Source organism: Scyliorhinus torazame, chromosome 2, assembly GCF_047496885.1.
Source record: "Scyliorhinus torazame isolate Kashiwa2021f chromosome 2, sScyTor2.1, whole genome shotgun sequence".
In the NCBI taxonomy this organism is placed as follows: Eukaryota; Metazoa; Chordata; class Chondrichthyes; order Carcharhiniformes; family Scyliorhinidae; genus Scyliorhinus; species Scyliorhinus torazame.
Window position 1 is genome coordinate 164,663,569 of NC_092708.1, and position 19,430 is coordinate 164,682,998.

Consider the following 19,430-nt stretch of genomic DNA (forward strand, 5'->3'; position numbering starts at 1 on the left):
CCGACCAGAAGTGCAGGTACCCGTATCAGTTGCCAGAGCTGCGAGGAGCACTCCGGGGCCCTGCTAGCCTCCTTCAGGTAAGGGAATCGCTCCAGACTTTCTTCAGAACTTACTACTAATTAGCCCTGAATACCTATGACAGGTTTAGTTTATATCTGTTTCAGTGCAGTAACTTCATCTCATTCAATGTATGTCAATGGCAAAGCAAACAGTGAAATGCAAAGCTGAAAGCAACGTAGCACAACATGGACAGCAACTTTAGCATTATTGGCATTTGACTTTGCATCTGCTCCTTGACTGAGGTAGCTGTGCCATTTATGCATAAATAAAGGTGACCTCCATTAGCTTTGTCATCCTGGCTGTATGGTTATGTAAATCTAAAGATCTGAGATTATTTTGAAGAGAGTTGCATGTCATCCTTGATTTTTGTACCTGTCCAATAATTGCTTTTAAGTAATGGGGATATGAAATTTGGATTTTTTGTGCCGCGCAAGACAGCGTTACGGCCATATCACTAGGTGCTATGCCCCTCCAGCTGTTAATGCCCTACACAATGTCTCATGATGAGAAGGGCACTCATACCAGCGTCACTTGTGTGTGCCAAAAGCGTCTGATGTGGCACTATCATGGCATTACATAGCCCTACTGGCTGATGTGACACTCAACTTCCAAATCTGGACTTCGCAGGCCTGTTGGGATAATTCACTTATCAGTCACTGGAGATCAAGTGCTGAGCCTCAACAGGGCTCAGCATTATGTTACTTAAAGGGAATTATGACAGAGAGTCTACACAAAGGCTGAAAAAGGTACTTGGGATTTCTATTGTGTGCCTCCATGTTCTGGAGGAGGGAGGATAGAATGTCAGTGCCGATCTTGCACTGTGTTTGCAGAATAGCTGGAGGTATGTTAAAGCAGCACGAGTTGGGCCTGAGGCTGGCACCATTAGCGTGTACGTGAGGATGAGGTGAAATATCGGAGGTAGGTGTGAGTCCTGAGTGCCAGGGAGTGCTAATGGGGAGTAATGGTGTTGTGGTGTACTGAACAGTGGATAGGAGATATCATGTGAATGTGTATTCTCTGATTTGGACCACCCATGTGAGGTCACAAGACTAGTTGTGACACTTGTTGTTGAAAACTCACCACTATTCTTAGAAGTCCCCCAATACCAAAAAGGGCCGACATTCTAAATGGTGAACAGGGATTCTCACTCCCTGACTCCTATGCAGGCTTCAGTGGGTGCTATTCAGGTCAAACTATGTTTCCAAGTTATCCCCCGGTATAACCCATACCTTCACAGAAGAATTTTGCCAACTTACCATTTAGTAGCATCGATATCCTGGGTCCTGCGTTGCTAAGTAAGTAAAGTAGGCTTTGTATTAACCACTTTTTCAGGTTAAAACTTTTAAGTTATTTTATTATAATATATTTTTTTCTTTTAAAAGATGCAATCACTGTCTTTACAGAAAAGTAAAAAGATCCTGCTTCTGGATCCTTCTGGTTGGTTGAAGGGACCTTCAGGCCCACCTTGACAATCAATCTTCTTTAAAGTCTGGTCATCTTTAGATGTATTCGCTGGTTAGCTCGGTTACTATGTCCTATCTTTCCCATGTACCGAACTGTAAAAGCTGGCTCTGCTGGCTGTCTCTGAGCTGACTCTGAGATAACTCTGAGCTGACTCTGCCTCCTCGTTAAATTCTGGTCTTCCTTAGATGTATTAGCTGTTTAAGCTCGGCTGCTTTTCTCTGCCCCATGACCGAGCTGACTGTAAGCTGACTCTGCTTGCTTCTCTTGTTCCTTCTCTGTTTCTCTGCCCCTCTCTGCTTCTCTGTCCCTTTCTCAGGGTTCATATATTTTTCGAACAGTTATTAAGTTTTTATGACTTTATTGTAAAGTAACTTTTATTTCACTTGGATTGTAAAAGGTACCTTTAATCTGAATTTTTCTAACACGACTAAGTATTCATTTTGGGCATGACCTCAGCCCATAGATCTCTGATTACATTGTTTCCTTTGTGATGTTCAAAGTGCTTTGATTTCAATATGGGTGTGAATTTTGATTCCTGTAATTTCTATAGTTTTATTTTCCAATTGTGTCCCCAGCTCATAATTTTGACTTTGATTTTGGCTTTAAATTATGTTTCTCGTAGACTGATAGTCTCCAATTTTCTTTTAATTTACCTGATGTCAGCAGAGCTTCACATCTATATATTTGTCTCCCTAGTCATTCTTTTCTACCTGCTGATTTTACTTCAATGAAGGTGTGAATCATTGCTTTTAGCGTAATGCTAAAAATCCACTTGGTTATAACTTGAAAGGTTTACATTTATCACCTAACTCAACTGAAACCCTCATCCATGCTTTTCCAGATGCTTACTAAGATGGCTAATTTCAATGAAGGTGTGAGCCATTGTGTTTAGCTTCATACAAAAATCCTATTTGTTTGCTAAGTCTGTTTGGAAGAAGGAATCTGCATTTTATAATCCTGCTTTTTGCAGCTGCTGTTAACCCTTCATGGGATCTTTCCCTTCATTTTCTCATGGTTCTCTTAGATCAGATATTGCCAGACTTCCATGCTTCAAATGACATATCTTTCCATATTTTCAATTACACCCCGTCTTGACATTTGAAACATAACTACATCATTTCACCAATTATCCCCCCATCCAATTGTACTGGCTAACATATATCCCCGATCTTTGTCATTTGTATGTATGTTTTGTGATTTTAAATTGTGCACCGAAATCAATTTGTAAATGTATCCATATCACAGACCAGTGTTGATAAGAGACTTTTTTCGTTCTTTCCTCAAGTCCAATTACCGTGAACTATAGCTGCAGCCGGTCAGGAAGGTAACCCAATAGCTATATCCATGTGTTCCACTACCTCCAAAGCATTTTACTTCCTTGGGGTAGCAGCACCGTAAAAGCTTCCTCATGTCCCTTAGAAACATCACACAACTCAGTCCATCAGGAACCAAAAAGGTCTTTTGTCCATCACTGGCTGTCTAGTGTCCCATTTTTCCGTCATCCAAATTGCTTTCCGTTTCTCATTGGAATGGTAAATTATGATATCATGTACCACCCCCTGATTCCCTTGCTTCATTAATTTTAAAGGTTCACTTGATCCTGCTTCTATCCCTGACTTCCTCACATCAATGTCTAACATTATCCTGAACCATGTATGTCTGCCAGCCTCTGGTGTACATGAGAGAATATCTTTCTGACAAATTTCCTTTAAATCCCTTTCGTCAGTTATCATTTCACTTACACCATGAAAGTGTATATTTTCCTTGACAACATTTGCAACATAATATGCCAACAGTATTCGCAAAACCACATCGAACTATCACTTTTCTTTTTCCAAATAAATTCTCCCTATTGCTAAATACACAGTAAAATTTAAGTCTTATCTTAACACATTACTCATTACCTAACCACACAAACAGACCGTATGTTACAACTTTACATATTTTCAGCAGTTATCACAATTCCAACACAAAAATAAATTACAATACCGACACATCCCTTCGTGGCTTTGGGACCAATAGTCATTACATACTAAATAAGGCGTGTAAACAACATCAATATTATTCGTGATGTTCGATGCAGTTAAATCAAGAAAACACACTAAACTACCACTATTCCCCCTCTATTAAAACATTCACACAGTTTAGCAATGGTGATCAAGTTCTTGAACGGCACACATACCCCCATTATCATACATACATAACAGTCCCTAACAATTTACATGACATTTCTTCCTTAATAACTATTACAGCTCTTCAATGCAATATTGTTTGCTGCATTAGTAATAAATTTCCCGCCGTGGCATCAAGCTACAAAAATTCTTAAACTATTGTCATTTATCATGCTGCGGTTCCTTGTCAGTCGCTGCTGTCTGCCGAGACCCTTAATAACTCCACTCCGTGGAGACCACAGATCATCCATCAGCTGATGTCCAGTTAGAGATGTCACCGGAGGTTTCATTGCTCAGTAATAATTTGATATTTTGATTTGTTTCTAACCTGTAAAGTTTTCCTCCGGGCTCTGTCACATAATTCTCTCAAATATGTAGCCAATTGTATCATTATTTTTCCCCAATACTGTCTAAAACATTCTTCTCTGGAGTGTAGTTCTCTTCCTTCTTGTGAACTAGTTTGTCTGTTATTTATTTTTTCCATCTGAAAAATCAAATGAACAGGTCAACGGTGGAGAGGGCCCTATTCTTTAATTTGTACTTTCTATTTTCATTTGGATACTCCAGAAATGCCCTCTGCAGGACTTCCGGATTTCTTTTGCCACCATTTCTTTCCTTTTTCTTTTTGAACTGGTTTGTTTTCTTATCATTGGTGTACATCATACAATTAAGGCCTGTTAAGCCTTCTCCTTCTGTCATTGCACCCCTGAGTGAGATTATTTTGATTACGACAGGATTTTTATGAAGGTAAGTTCCGAACATGACATTTTAACTTGATCATCTGTCCTATCAATGCTGCTAACGAGTTTCACTTCACTGTCTCCCCACCTGGTTTAGCACACTGGGCTAAATCACTGGCTTTTAAAGCAGACCAAGGCAGGCCAGCAGCACGGTTCAATTCCCGTACCAGCCTCCCCGAACAGGTGCCAGAATGTGGTGACGAGGGGCTTTTCACAGTAACTTTATTGAAGCCTACTTGTGACAATAAGCGATTTTCATTTCATTTCATAAGAACTAGGAGCAGGAGTAGGCCATCTGGCCCCTCGAGCCTGCTCCACCATTCAATGAGATCATGGCTGATCTTTTGTGGACTCAGCTCCACTTTCCGGCCCGAACACCATAACCCTTAATCCCTTTATTCTTCAAAAAACTATCTATAGAACATAGAACATAGAACGATACAGCGCAGTACAGGCCCTTCGGCCCTCGATGTTGCACCGAAACAAAAGCCATCTAACCTACACTATGCCATTATCATCCATATGCTTATCCAATAAACTTGTAAATGCCCTCAATGTTGGCGAGTTCACTACTGTTGCCGGTAGGGCATTCCACGGCCTCACCACTCTTTGCGGAAAGAACCTACCTCTGACCTCTGTCCTATATCTATTACCCCTCAGTTTAAAGCTATGTTCCCTCGTGCCAGCCATTTCCATCCGCGGGAGAAGGCTCTCACTGTCCACCCTATCTAACCCCCTGATCATTTTGTATGCCTCTATTAATTCTCCTCTTAACCTTCTTCTCTCCAACGAAAACAACCTCAAGTCCAACAGCCTTTCCTCATAAGATTTTCCCTCCATACCAGGCAACATCCTGGTAAATCTCCTCTGCACCCGCTCTAAAGCCTCCACGTCCTTCCTATAATGCGGTGACCAGAACTGTACGCAATACTCCAAATGCGGCCGTACCAGAGTTTTGTACAGCTGCAACATGACCTCCTGACTCCGGAACTCAATCCCTCTACCAATAAAGGCCAACACTCCATAAGCCTTCTTCACAACCCTATCAACCTGGGTGGCAACTTTCAGGGATCTATGTACATGGACACCTAGATCCCTCTGCTCATCCACACTTCCAAGAACTTTACCATTAGCCAAATATTCCGCATTCCTGTTATTCCTTCCAAAGTGAATCACCTCACACTTCTCTACATTAAACTCCATTTGCCACCTCTCAGCCCAGCTCTGCAGCTTATCTATGTCCCTCTGTAACCTGCTACATCCTTCCTCACTGTCGACAACACCACCGACTTTAGTGTCGTCTGCAAATTTACTCACCCACCCTTCTGCGCCTTCCTCTAGGTCATTGATAAAAATGACAAACAGCAACGGCCCCAGAACAGATCCTTGTGGTACGCCACTTGTAACTGAACTCCATTCTGAACATTTCCCATCAACCACCACCCTCTGTCTTCTTTCAGCTAGCCAATTTCTGATCCATATCTCTAAATCACCCTCAATCCCCAGCCCCCGTATTTTCTGCAATAGCCTACCGTGGGGAACCTTATCAAATGCTTTACTGAAATCCATATACACCACATCAACTGCTCTACCCTCGTCTACCTGTTCAGTCACCTTCTCAAAGAACTCGATTTAATCTATCTCTATCTTAAAAACATTTAATGAAGGAGCCTCTACTGCTTCACTGGGCAAGGAATTCCATAGATTCACAACCCTTTGGGTGAAGAAGTTCCTCCTAAACTCAGTCCTAAATCTACTTCCCCTTATTTTGAGGCTATGCCCCCTAGTTCTGCTTTCACCCACCAGTGGAAACAACCTGCCTGCATCTATCCTATCTATTCCCTTCATAATCTTATATGTTTCTATAAGATCCCCCCTCATCCTTCTAAATTCCAACGGGTACAGTCCCAGTCTACTCAACCTCTCCTCGTAATCCAACCCCTTCAGCTCTGGGATTAACCTAGTGAATCTCCTCTGCACACCCTCCAGTGCCAGTACGTCCTTTCTCAAGTAAGGAGACCAAAACTGAACACAATACTCCAGGTGTGGCCTCACTAACACCTTATACAATTGCAGCAGAATCTCCCTAGTCTTAAACTCCATCCCTCTAGCAATGAAGGACAACATTCCATTTACAAAGAACAAAGAACAAAGAAATGTACAGCACAGGAACAGGCCCTTCGGCCCTCCAAGCCCGTGCCAACCATGCTGCCCGACTAAACTACAATCTTCTACACTTCCTGGGTCCGTATCCCTCTATTCCCATCCTATTCATGTATTTGTCAAGATGCCCCTTAAATGTCACTATCGTCCCTGCTTCCACCACCTCCTCCGGTAGCGAGTTCCAGGCACCCACTACCCTCTGCGTAAAAAACTTGCCTCGTACATCTACTCTAAACCTTGCCCCTCTCACCTTAAACCTATGCCCCCTAGTAATTGACCCCTCTACCCTGGGGAAAAACCTCTGACTATCCACTCTGTCTATGCCCCTCATAATTTTGTATACCTCTATCAGGTCTCCCCTCAACCTCCTTCGTTCCAGTGAGAACAAACCGATTTTATTCAACCGCTCCTCATAGCTAATGCTCTCCATACCAGGCAACATTCTGGTAAATCTCTTCTGCACCCTCTCTAAAGCCTCCACATCCTTCTGGTAGTGTGGCGACCAGAATTGAACACTAAAATTTGCCTTCTTAATCACCTGTTGCACCTGTAAGCCAACTTTTTGCGACTCATGCACTAGCACACCCAGATCTCTCTGCACAGCAGCATGTTTTAATATTTTATCATTTAAATAATAATCCCTTTTGCTGTTATTCCTACCAAAACGGATAATCTCACATTTGTCAACATTGTATTCCTTCTGCCAGACCCTAGCCCATTCACTTAGCCTATCCAAATGCCTCTGCAGACTTCCAGTATCCTCTGCACTTTTTGCTTCACCACTTATCTTAGTGTCGTCTGCAAACTTGGACACATTGCCCTTGGTCCCCAACTCCAAATCATCTATGTACCCATTTCAATTGGGTCATGTGTTTTAATTGTGGTAACATTTCTTTTGCTCCAAACACCATGCTTCTCTAAATCAACTGTATGTTTACCAGATTCTGAACAATCTTGTTTTTACATTTTACAGCTTCGCTGATTATTCTTCCTGCAGTTTTAGTTGGTAGCTTCACCCAAACTTCCTCTGTATTATCAATTGGTTTTAACATCTTAATTTTTCCTGCATCTATTTTTATTAAATCCTTTCCTGCCATCAGATTCTCATTTCCTGATACTGCAAGTAATTCTAAAAATTTAACTGTTGGTCCAATATCTTTATTCTCCAAAGTTCCTTCTTCAATGTATTTAACATTCTGAACATCATTATTTTTGCTAGTGACATTTTGTGATCGTCGGGCACTAGGACCCTGCGGAGCTATGCAGTGTCAATTTCAACGCATCAGTTTCAAAGTAATTTCCTGCACACAGCTGACTGCTGCCAGTAAAAACTTCTTTATCTGTTTATTCTGAGACCAATTTAGTTCTGAACATACTGATTTACCACCTCATAATACTGATCACATTTCTGCCTGTCATTTACAACTTCGAATTGATGTGAAATTCGGTTTTGCAAAATACAACATTTTTAAAAATACAAACACCAAAGAAAATTCACAAATCCTTATTAAACATGCACACACTCATTCATCCACTCAGATCTTGGATCTCTACTCTGTAGGGTTTCACAAATCCTTATTAACCACACACTCATTTATCCACTGAAATCTTGGACCTCTGTTCAGTAGTGTTTTAGTTACTCTTAACAAAAACTGAGACCCCTCCGTGCTGATAAGTCTCTCTTATGCAGGAGTTTTTTGCCTCTGTTAATCTTTTCCATTCTTGTTTCATTGCTTCAACTCTCTTGACCGTGTTTCAGAGCAAGAGGATTATTCTAATTGCCATTTTTCGGAATTCTAAGTTCTGTTCCTGGTTGTCTCTTTCAGTTTCAATCTGAAATTAAGGATAAGTACACTTTCGGGGCCCCATCCAAGGCTAACTAAGGCACTATCTTCCTGTTTTAGTTAAGGGTCGATTGGTTATTGGTCTCTAAAGGATTCTGGGCATCCCCATTTCTCCAGGCTCTCCCGCACAATCTGCCTTACTCTAAGGATGATTTATTTTTTGGCCTCCTTTTACCAGTAATGGATGCAAGATTTTCAGTGCTGTCACCAAGATGTCTTGCAGACTTTCTCAGGGTCAGCATCTTCTAGTCTGCTGATTTTCACACCTACCTGAGTTTTAGTCCCCTCGATCCACAGAATAACCTTACAAAAGTCAATCACACATGACTTTCCAGACTAAACTCGGCAGGTAAAGTCTGACTCACACATAGACCAGAAACTTCTAATATTCTAGCCTTTGTGCCGGTCAGAAACTTCTAATATTCCAACCGTTTCTTGGGAACTAGAAACTTCTAATATTCTAGCCTCGCTTTACCTAGAAACTTCTAATATCCCAGGCCTCCACGCTGGGTGCCATGGAGAAAGCAAAACAACTGGCTGGGCATAATTAACACGGTGTTAACACGTCGGGTGCCATGTAGAAAATAAAGCAACCCACTAGGCGTAATTAACACAGTTTTAATTAAACATTGGGCGTCGTTGTTGAAATCTCACCACTATTCTTAGAATTACCCCTATACCAAAAAGGGCCGACACTCTAAATGGTGAACAGGGATTCTCACTCCCTGACTCCTATACAGGCTTTGGTGGGTGCTATTCAGGTCAAACTGTATTTTCAAGTTATCCCCCGGTATAACCCATACCTTCACAGAAGATTTCATCTACTTACCACTTAGTAACATTGATCCTGGGTCCCGCATTGCTAAGTAAGTAAAGTAGACTTTTGTAATAACCACTATTTCAGGTTAAAACTTTTAAGTTATTTTATTATTATTTTTTTTTTTCTTTTAAAAGAGGCAATCACTGTCTTTACAGAAAAGTAAAAAGATCTTGCTTCTGGATCCTTCTGGTTGGTTGAAGGGACCTTCAGGCCCACCTTGACAATCAATCTTCTTTAAAGTCTGGTCTTCTTTAGATGTATTCGCTGGTTAGCTCGGTTGCTATGTCCTATCTTTCCCATGTACCGAGCTGTGAGAGCTGGCTCTGCTGGCTGTCTCTGAGCTGACACTGAGCTGACTCTGAGCTGACTCTGCCTCCTCTTTAAATTCTGGTCTTCCTTAGATGTACTAGCTGTTTAAGCTCGGCTGCTTTTCTCTGCCCCATGACCGAGCTGACTATAAACTGACTCTGCTTGCTTCTCTAGTTCCTTCTCTGCTTCTCTGCCCCTCTCTGCTTCTCTGCCCCTTTCTCAGGGTTTATATATTTTTCTAACAGTTATTAAGTTTTTATGACTTTATTGCAAAATAACTTTTATTTCACTTGGATTGTAAAAGGTCCCTTTAATCTGAATTTTTGTAACACGACTATGTATTCAGTTTGGGCATAACCTCAGCTCATAGATCTCTGATTACATTGTTTCCTTTGTGATGTTCAAAATGCTTTGATTTCAATAGGGGTGTGAATTTTGATTCCTGTAATTTCTATAGTTTTATTTTCCAATTGTGTCCCCAGCTCATAATTTTGACTTTGATTTTGGCTTTAAATTATGTTTCTCGTAGACTGATAGTCTCCAATTTTCTTTTAATTTACCTGATGTCAGCAGAGCTTCACATCTATATATTTGTCTCCCTAGTCATTCTTTTCTATCTGCTGATTTTACTTCAATGACGGTGTGAATCATTGCTTTTAGCGTAATGCTAAAAATCCACTTGGTTATAACTTGAAAGGTTTACATTTATCACCTAATTCAACTGAAACCCTCATCCATGCTTTTCCAGATGCTTACTAAGCTGGCTAATTTCAATGAAGGTGTGAGCCATTGTGTTTCGCTTCATACAAAAATCCTATTTGTTTGCTAAGCCTGTTTGGAAGAAGGAATCTGCATTTTATAATCCTGCTTTTTGCAGCTGCTGTTACCCTTCGTGGGATCTTTCCCTACATTCTCTCATGTTTCTCTTAGATCAGGGATTGCCAGACTTCCATGTTTCAAATGACATATCTTTCCATATTTTCAATTACACACTGTTGCCAGGTCCTGGCCACTCTTCCCAGTCCCTTCTGAGGATCATATTGATGGATTCCTGGCTTTCTGCAGAACTACAACATTTCTCCACCTGTTTACCTCTACTACTAAGGCCTGCAGTGCCACATTGCGACTCTGAAGTCCTCTCCCTGCCCTGGCATTCATTTTCCTTGTTTCAAATTGTAGCAATAGCATTCATAGTGGTCTCCTGTCAATCAGTGCAGCTTCCCTTTAAGAAGGACAGATTGCCTTTAAGAGCAGAAGGCTGACTGCATCATATGCTCTTAGCATACACAACTCAGCTCCATAGATTCTTAGAAATCTACAGCACAGAAATGGCCCTTAAGCTCATCAAGACCACGCCGGTCAAAAACAACAACCTAACTATTGTAATTCAATTTTCCAGCATTTTGTCCATAGCCTTGTGTGTCTTGGCATCACAAGTGCACATCTAAATATTTCTTAAATGTTATGAGGGTATCTGCCTCCACCACCCTTTCAGGCAGTGAGTTCCACACTCCCACCACCCTCAGGGTGAAAAAGCTTTTCCTCACATCCCCTCTAAACCTCCTGCCCCTTACCTTAAATCTATGCCCCCCTGGCCATAGATCTCTCTACAAAGGGGAAAAGTTTCTTCCTGTCTACTATCTTTGCCCCTCATAATTGTATCCTTCTGAGTGCTGAGGCAGCCAGCAGCGTGGAAGCTTTTGACCACGTGCTACAATCAGGAAAATTGAGGTTGCAGCACCAGATTTGCATGCTGCAAATCTTCATAGACACAAATCCTGATCCCAATTTTAAAAAGTAAAACAGCACAGACCCAACTCTAACCATGGGAAAATAGAGTGCATTGCTGGCTGGTTGTTCTAGAGACACAGCATGAATTATGTACCACGAGCTATATACTGCTCAAAATTCAAGAGTCTTTATTAATCCATGCTATTTTTTTGTTCTGTTTCTCAGTGGAGATCCTGGATGCAAGGCAGAGGAGAGCCGAGGAACTGAAGAGATTGGCAGACATGGCCATCCAGATGTCAGAAGCTCAATTGGCTGAACTTCGAGCAGAGATTAAGGTCGGTGCGATGGTCATCAAACACATGCTTTGCAGAAGCTCTGCTAAATACATCAGTCTGATGAGGGAGAACTTTATTCTGCACAATGGATCTCTTCCTATCCCCTCCTTATGAACCTTGCTTAATGTTTTGATGGCATGCTCTCTTATAAATTGATGTGTGTAACTCCTGGACAAGTTCCTGCTGTTAACATTGCAGAATTACCATTCAAATTACCTAAAACTGTGCATATTTGTTTGTGGCATCATTTTTCTTTGATCTATTAGAACACGCTGCCATGGTGTATGCCTACACTTCTCAACATTGACGTTCTAAATTTTGCAGCAGTGGGAGGGTGGGGAGCAAGTTTGGCAGATCAGGGTATAGCCCTGGAGGGGGTTCAGGGGTACGAACTAGAAAAGTAATATTTGGGGGTACTCTGGACAGGTTAAGAACCATTCTATTTGGGAAGTACAGTGAGCAGACACAACAAGGGCTGAGCAAGGGAAAACAAATGAATTTTCTCAAATTACTCAGTTTGGGTTGAACAAAACAAACACATTTAAAACTTTTGAAGCTCACAATTCTAAAAATAGCACATAGTTCAATGAATTTAGGATTTTGGGTGCAGATTGTACAATGAATGCAGGAAACTGACCCATTTAAATGATGTAGCTTGTACCGATGAAGGTGAAAGAAAATGGTATGACTAATGTTCAACTGTTGCTCACCTGTTTCTTGCCTGAAAATGGTTGACTGGCGGATGAAATTCGGGCAGACACCATGAAGGTCAATGCTTTTAAATACTCCTGTACAAAATGAACATGAGGCTGTTGAAATATGTAAATGAGGTTCCTCTGGTGGGTGTAGGACTCCCCCTGGTGTTTCAATTGGATTTTTATCTATGCTCTAAACCTTGGTTTCCGCTATCATGCTGTGTTCCTCTTTAACATTCCTGCATTAGCTATTTCATGGATGTTGAAAACTCAATCCCTATAACATTGTTTGAAAATGGTTTTGCTGGTACATGGTCATAACATTCAAAATTTCTTTCAGCCAATGTATTTACTGCCAAATGAGCTTTCTTGCCAAATTGATTGATTGATTTATTGTCACATGTGCCGAAGTACAGTGAAAAGTATTTTCTGCGGTCAAGGGAATGTACGCAGTACGTACACAGTAGACAAAAAGACTAATCGATAAATAGTGATTGATTATAGTGCGGAACAAGGACCAAACAAAGTAATACATGTGCAAGAGCAGCATAAGGCATCGTGAATAGTGTCTTACAGGGAACAGATCAGTCCGAGGGAGAGTCGTTGAGGAGTCTAGTAGCTGTGGGGAAGAAGCTGTTCCTATGTCTGGATGTGCGGATCTGCAGCCTTCTGTATCTTCTGCCTGATGGAATGGTCTGGATGAGGGCAAAGCTTGGGTTTGAGGGGTCTCTGACAATGCTGTCTGCCTTCCTGAGGCAGCAGGAGGTGTAGACAGAATCAATGGGAGGTGGCAAGCTAGTGTGATGCGTTGGGCTGAGTTCACCACACTCTGCAGTTTCTTGCGCTCTTAGGCCGAGCAGTTGCCATACCAGGCTGTGATGCAGCCGGATAGGATGCTCTGACTGCTGAATTTGGTGCATTTGAGTGCTATAGTGAGAGTTTGGTGACTGAGGGAGTGCTGAATTTGGTGCTTTTGAGTGCTATAGTGAGAGTTTGGTGACTGAGGGAGTTAGGTGAGGAGGGAGTAAGGTGCTCCTTTCATTTTGTTTCCTACATTTCCGCAAAGAGTGAGAAGAGAGCCAGGAGTTTACAGAGACTGCAGCTGACTGGGAGCAGAGTCGGAGGGCGGAGATCCAGTTGGTTCACAGGGCAGCTATATTCTGTAAGGTAAGAGGGGATGGAGGCTAGGCCAGTTGCATGCTCCTCCTGTAGGATGTGGGTGGTGAGGGATACCACCGGTGTCCCCGCTGACTATACCTGCGGGAAGTGCACCCAATTCCAGCTCCACAAAGACCGTGTTAGGGAACTGGAGCTGAAGCTGGATGAACTTCAGATCATCCGGGAGGCAGAGGGGGTGATAGAGAAGAGTTACAGGGAGGTAACCACACCCAAGGCACAGGACAATAATAGCTGGGTTACAGCCAGGGGGAAAAAAAAAACCAGGCAGACAGTGCAGGGATCCCTCGTGGCCGTTCCCCTTCAAAACAAGTATACCGTTTTGGATGCTGTTGGGGGGGATGACCTACCGGGGGAAGGCCCTAGCGGCCAGGACTCTGGCACTGAGTCTGGCTCTGGGGCTCAGAAGGGAAGGGGGAGAATAGAAAAGCAATAGTAGTAGGAGATTCAATGGTTAGGGGAATAGATAGGAGATTCTGTGGTCGCGAGCGAGACTCCCTGGAAGGTATGATGCCTCCCGGTTGCCAGGGCCAGGGATGTCTCGGATCGTGTCTTCAGGATTCTTAAGGGGGAGGGTGAGCAGCCAGAAGTCGTGGTGCACATTGGTACCAACGACATAGGTAGGAAAAGTGGTGTGGAGGTAATAAATGAGTTTAGGGAGTTAGGCTGGAAGTTAAAATCCAGGACAGACAGAATTGTCATCTCTGGTTTGTTGCCGATGCCACGTGATAGCGAGGCTAGGAATAGAACATAGAACATAGAACATAGAAAATACAGCACAGAACAGGCCCTTCGGCCCACGATGTTGTGCCGAACCTTTGTCCTAGATTAATCATAGATTATCATTGAATTTACAGTGCAGAAGTAGGCCATTCGGCCCTTTGAGTCTGCACCGGCACTTGGAAAGAGCCCCCTATCCAAACTCAACACCTCCACCCAACACCAAGTCAATTTTGGACACTAAGGGCAATTTATCATGGCCAATCCACCTAACCTGCACATCTTTGGACTGTGGGAGGAAACCGGAGCACCCGGAGGAAACCCACGCACACACGGGGAGGATGTGCAGACTCCGCACAGACAGTGACCCAAGCCGGAATCGAACCTGGGACCCTGGAGCTGTGAAGCAATTGTGCTATCCACAATGCTACCGTGCTGCCCCTAAGAACAAATAAATCTACACTATATCGTTTTACCGTAATCCATGTACCTATCCAATAGCTGCTTGAAGGTCCCTAATGTTTCTGACTCAACTACTTCCACAGGCAGTGCATTCCATGCCCCCACTACTCTCTGGGTAAAGAACCTACCTCTGATATCCCTCCTATATCTTCCACCTTTCACCTTAAATTTATGTCCCCTCGTAATGGTTTGTTCCACCCGGGGAAAAAGTCGCTGACTGTCTACTCTATCTATTCCCCTGATCATCTTATAAACCTCTATCAAGTTGCCCCTCATCCTTCTCCGTTCTAATGAGAAAAGGCCTAGCACCCTCAACCTTTCCTCGTAAGACCTACTCTCCATTCCAGGCAACATCCTGGTAAATCTCCTTTGCACCTTTTCCAAAGCTTCCACATCCTTCCTAAAATGAGGCGACCAGAACTGTACACAGTACTCCAAATGTGGCCTTACCAAAGTTTTGTACAGCTGCATCATCACCTCACGGCTCTTAAATTCAATCCCTCTGTTAATGAACGCGAGCACACCATAGGCATTCTTCACAGCTCTAGCCACTTGAGTGGCAACTTTCAAAGATGAATGAACATAGACCCCAAGATCTCTCTGCTCCTCCACATTGCCGAGAACTCTACCGTTAACCGTGTATTCCGCATTCATATTTGTCCTTCCAAAATGGACAACCTCACACTTTTCAGGGTTAAACTCCATCTGCCACTTCTCAGCCCAGCTCTGCATCCTATCTATGTCTCTTTGCAGCCGACAACAGCCCTCCTTACTATCCACAACTCCACCAATCTTCGTATCGTCTGCAAATTTACTGACCCACCCTTCAACACCCTCATCCAAGTCATTAATGAAAATCACAAACAGCAGAGGACCCAGAACTGATCCCTGCGGTACGCCACTGGTAACTGGGATCCAGGCTGAATATTTGCTATCCACCACCACTCTCTGCCCTCTATCGGTTAGCCAGTTTGTTATCCAACTGGCCAAATTTCCCACTATCCCATGCCTCCTTACTTTCTGCAGAAACCTACCATGCGGAACCTTATAGAACATAGAACATAGAACAATACAGCGCAGTACAGGCCCTTCGGCCCACGATGTTGCACCGAAACAAAAGCCATCTAACCTACACTATGCCATTATCATCCATATGTTTATCCAATAAACTTTTAAATGCCCTCAATGTTGGCGAGTTCACTACTATAGCAGGTAGGGCATTCCACGGCCTCACTACTCTTTGCGTAAAGAACCTACCTCTGACCTCTGTCCTATATCTATTACCCCTCAGTTTAAAGCTATGTCCCCTCGTGCCAGCCATTTCCATCCGCGGGAGAAGGCTCTCACTGTCCACCCTATCCAACCCCCTGATCATTTTGTATGCCTCTATTAAGTCTCCTCTTAACCTTCTTCTCTCCAACGAAAACAACCTCAAGTCCATCAGCCTTTCCTCATAAGATTTTCCCTCCATACCAGGCAACATCCTGGTAAATCTCCTCTGCACCCGCTCCAAAGCCTCCACGTCCTTCCTATAATGCGGTGACCAGAACTGTACGCAATACTCCAAATGCGGCCGTACCAGAGTTCTGTAAAGCTGCAACATGACCTCCCGACTCCGGAACTCAATCCCTCTACCAATAAAGGCCAACACTCCATAGGCCTTCTTCACAACCCTATCAACCTGGGTGGCAACTTTCAGGGATCTATGTACATGGACACCTAGATCTCTCTGCTCATCCACACTTTCAAGAACTTTACCATTAGCCAAATATTCCGCATTCCTGTTATTCCTTCCAAAGTGAATCACCTCACACATCTCTACATTAAACTCCATTTGCCACCTCTCAGCCCAGCTCTGCAGCTTATCTATATCCCTCTGTAACCTGCTACATCCTTCCACACTATCGACAACACCACCGACTTTAGTATCGTCTGCAAATTTACTCACCCACCCCTCTGCGTCTTCCTCTAGGCCATTGACAAAAATGACAAACAGCAACGGCCCCAGAACAGATCCTTGTGGTACTCCACTTGTGACTGTACTCCATTCTGAACATTTCCCATCAACCACCACCCTCTGTCTTCTTTCAGCTAGCCAATTTCTGATCCACATCTCTAAATCACCCTCAATCCCCAGCCTCCGTATTTTTTGCAACAGCCTACCGTGGGGAACCTTATCAAACGCTTTGCTGAAATCCATATACACCACATCAACTGCTCTACCCTCATCTACCTGTTCAGTCACCTTCTCAAAGAACTCAATAAGGTTTGTGAGGCATGACCTACCCTTCACAAAGCCATGCTGACTATCCCTGATCATATTATTCCTATCTAGATGATTATAAATCTTGTCTCTTATAATCCCCTCCAAGACTTTACCCACTACAGACGTGAGGCTCACCGGTCTATAGTTGCCGGGGATGTCTCTGCTCCCCTTTTTGAACAAAGGGACCACATTTGCTGTCCTCCAGTCCTCTGGCACTATTCCTGTAGCCAATGATGACATAAAAATCAAAGCCAAAGGTCCAGCAATCTCTTCCCTGGCCTCCCAGAGAATCCTAGGATAAATCCCATCAGGTCCCGGGGACTTATCTATTTTCAGCCTGTCCAGAATTGCCAACACCTCTTCCCTACGTACCTCAATGCCATCTATTCTATTAGCCTGGGGCTCAGCATTCTCCTCCACAACATTATCTTTTTCCTGAGTGAATACTGACGAAAAATATTCATTTAGTATCTCGCCTATCTCTTCAGACTCCACACACAATTTCCCATCCCTGTCCTTGACTGGTCCCACTCTTTCCCTAGTCATTCGCTTATTCCTGACATACCTATAGAAAGCTTTTGGTTTTCCTTGTTCCTTCCTGCCAAATACTTCTCATGTCCCCTCCTTACTCGTCTTAGCTCTCTCTTTAGATCCTTCCTCGCTACCTTGTAACTATCCATCGCCCCAACCAAAACCTCACACTTCATCTTCACATAGGCCTCCTTCTTCCTCTTAACAAGAGATTCCACTTCCTTGGTAAACCACGGTTCCCTCGCTCGACGCCTTCCTCCCTGTCTGACCGGTACATACTTATCAAGAACACGCAGCAGCTGATCCTTGAACAAGCCCCACTTATCCAGTGTGCCCAACACTTGCAGCCTACTTCTCCACCTTATCCCCCCCAAGTCACGTCTAATGGCATCATAATTGCCCTTCCCCCAGCTATAACTCTTGCCCTGCGGTGTATACTTATCCCTTTCCATCATTAACGTAAACGTCACCGAATTGTGGTCACTGTCCCCAAAGTGCTCTCCTACCTCCAAATCCAACACCTGGCCTGGTTCATTACCCAAAACCAAATCCAACGTGGCCTCGCCTCTTGTTGGCCTGTCAACATATTGTTTCAGGAAACCCTCCTGCACACACTGTACAAAAAACGACCCATCTATTGTACTCGAACTATATCTTTTCCAGTCAATATTTGGAAAGTTAAAGTCTCCCATAATAACTACCCTGTTACTTTCGCTCTTATCCAGAATCATCTTCGCCATCCTTTCCTCTACATCCCTAGAACTATTAGGAGGCCTATAAAAAACTCCCAACAGGGTGACCTCTCCTTTCCTGTTTCTAACTTCAGCCCATACTACCTCGGAAGAAGAGTCCCCATCTAGCATCCTCTCCGCCACCGTAATACTGCTCTTGACTAGCAGCGCCACACCTCCCCCTCTTTTGCCTCCTTCTCTGAGCTTACTAAAACACCTAAACCCCGGAACCTGCAACATCCATTCCTGTCCCTGCTCTATCCATGTCTCCGAAATGGCCACAACATCGAAGTCCCAGGTACCAACCCATGCTGCCAGTTCCCCTACCTTGTTTCGTATACTCCTGGCATTGAAGTAGACACACTTCAAACCACCTACCTGAACACTGGCCCCCTCCTGCGACATCAAATCTGTGCTCCTGACCTCTATACTCTCATTCTCCCTTACCCTAAAACTACAATCCAGGTTCCCATGCCCCTGCTGCATTAGTTTAACCCCCCCCAAAGAGCACTAACAAATCTCCCCCCCAGGATATTTGTGCCCCTCAGGTTCAGATGTAGACCATCCTGTCTGTCGAGGTCCCACCTTCCCCAGAAAGAGCCCCAGTTATCCAGAAATCTGAATCCCTCCCGCCTGCACCATCCCTGTAGCCACGTGTTTAAATGCTCTCTCTCCCTATTCCTCATCTCACTATCACGTGGCACGGGCAACAACCCAGAGATAACAACTCTGTTTGTTCTAGTTCTGAGCTTCCATCCTAGCTCCCTGAAAGCCTGCCTGACATCCTTGTCCCCTTTCCTACCTATGTCGTTAGTGCCAATGTGGACCACGACTTGGGGCTGCTCCCCCTCCCCCCTAAGGACCCGGAAAACACGATCCGAGACATCATGTACCCTTGCACCTGGGAGGCAACATACCAAACGTGAGTCTCTCACACTCCCACAAAATCTCCTATCTGTGCCCCTGACTATAGAGTCCCCAATTACTAATGCTCTGCTCCTCTCCCCCCTTCCCTTCTGAGCAACAGGGACAGACTCCGTGCCAGAGGCCCGTACCCCATGGCTTACCCCTGGTAAGTCGTCCCCCCCACAAGTATCCAAAGCGGTATACTTGTTTCTCAGGGAAACGACCGCAGGGGAGCCCTGCACTGACTGCTTTTTCCCAGTCCCTCTTACAGTTACCCACCTATCTCCAATCTTTGGTGTAACTAAT

At 43.8% G+C, this 19,430-nt stretch overlaps 1 protein-coding gene across 5 annotated transcripts in view; it reads left to right on the forward strand.

Moving 5' to 3' along the window:
- The window catches only part of LOC140393096 (SPATS2-like protein), a 266,110-nt gene that overhangs the window by 212,295 nt on the left and 34,385 nt on the right, over positions 1-19,430 (forward strand). For all 5 annotated transcript variants that reach the window (XM_072479135.1, XM_072479153.1, XM_072479143.1 and 2 more), the window contains one exon: positions 11,528-11,637. In XM_072479135.1, coding sequence (XP_072335236.1) covers positions 11,528-11,637 — 110 coding nt within the window. The remainder of the gene's footprint in view (positions 1-11,527; positions 11,638-19,430) is intronic.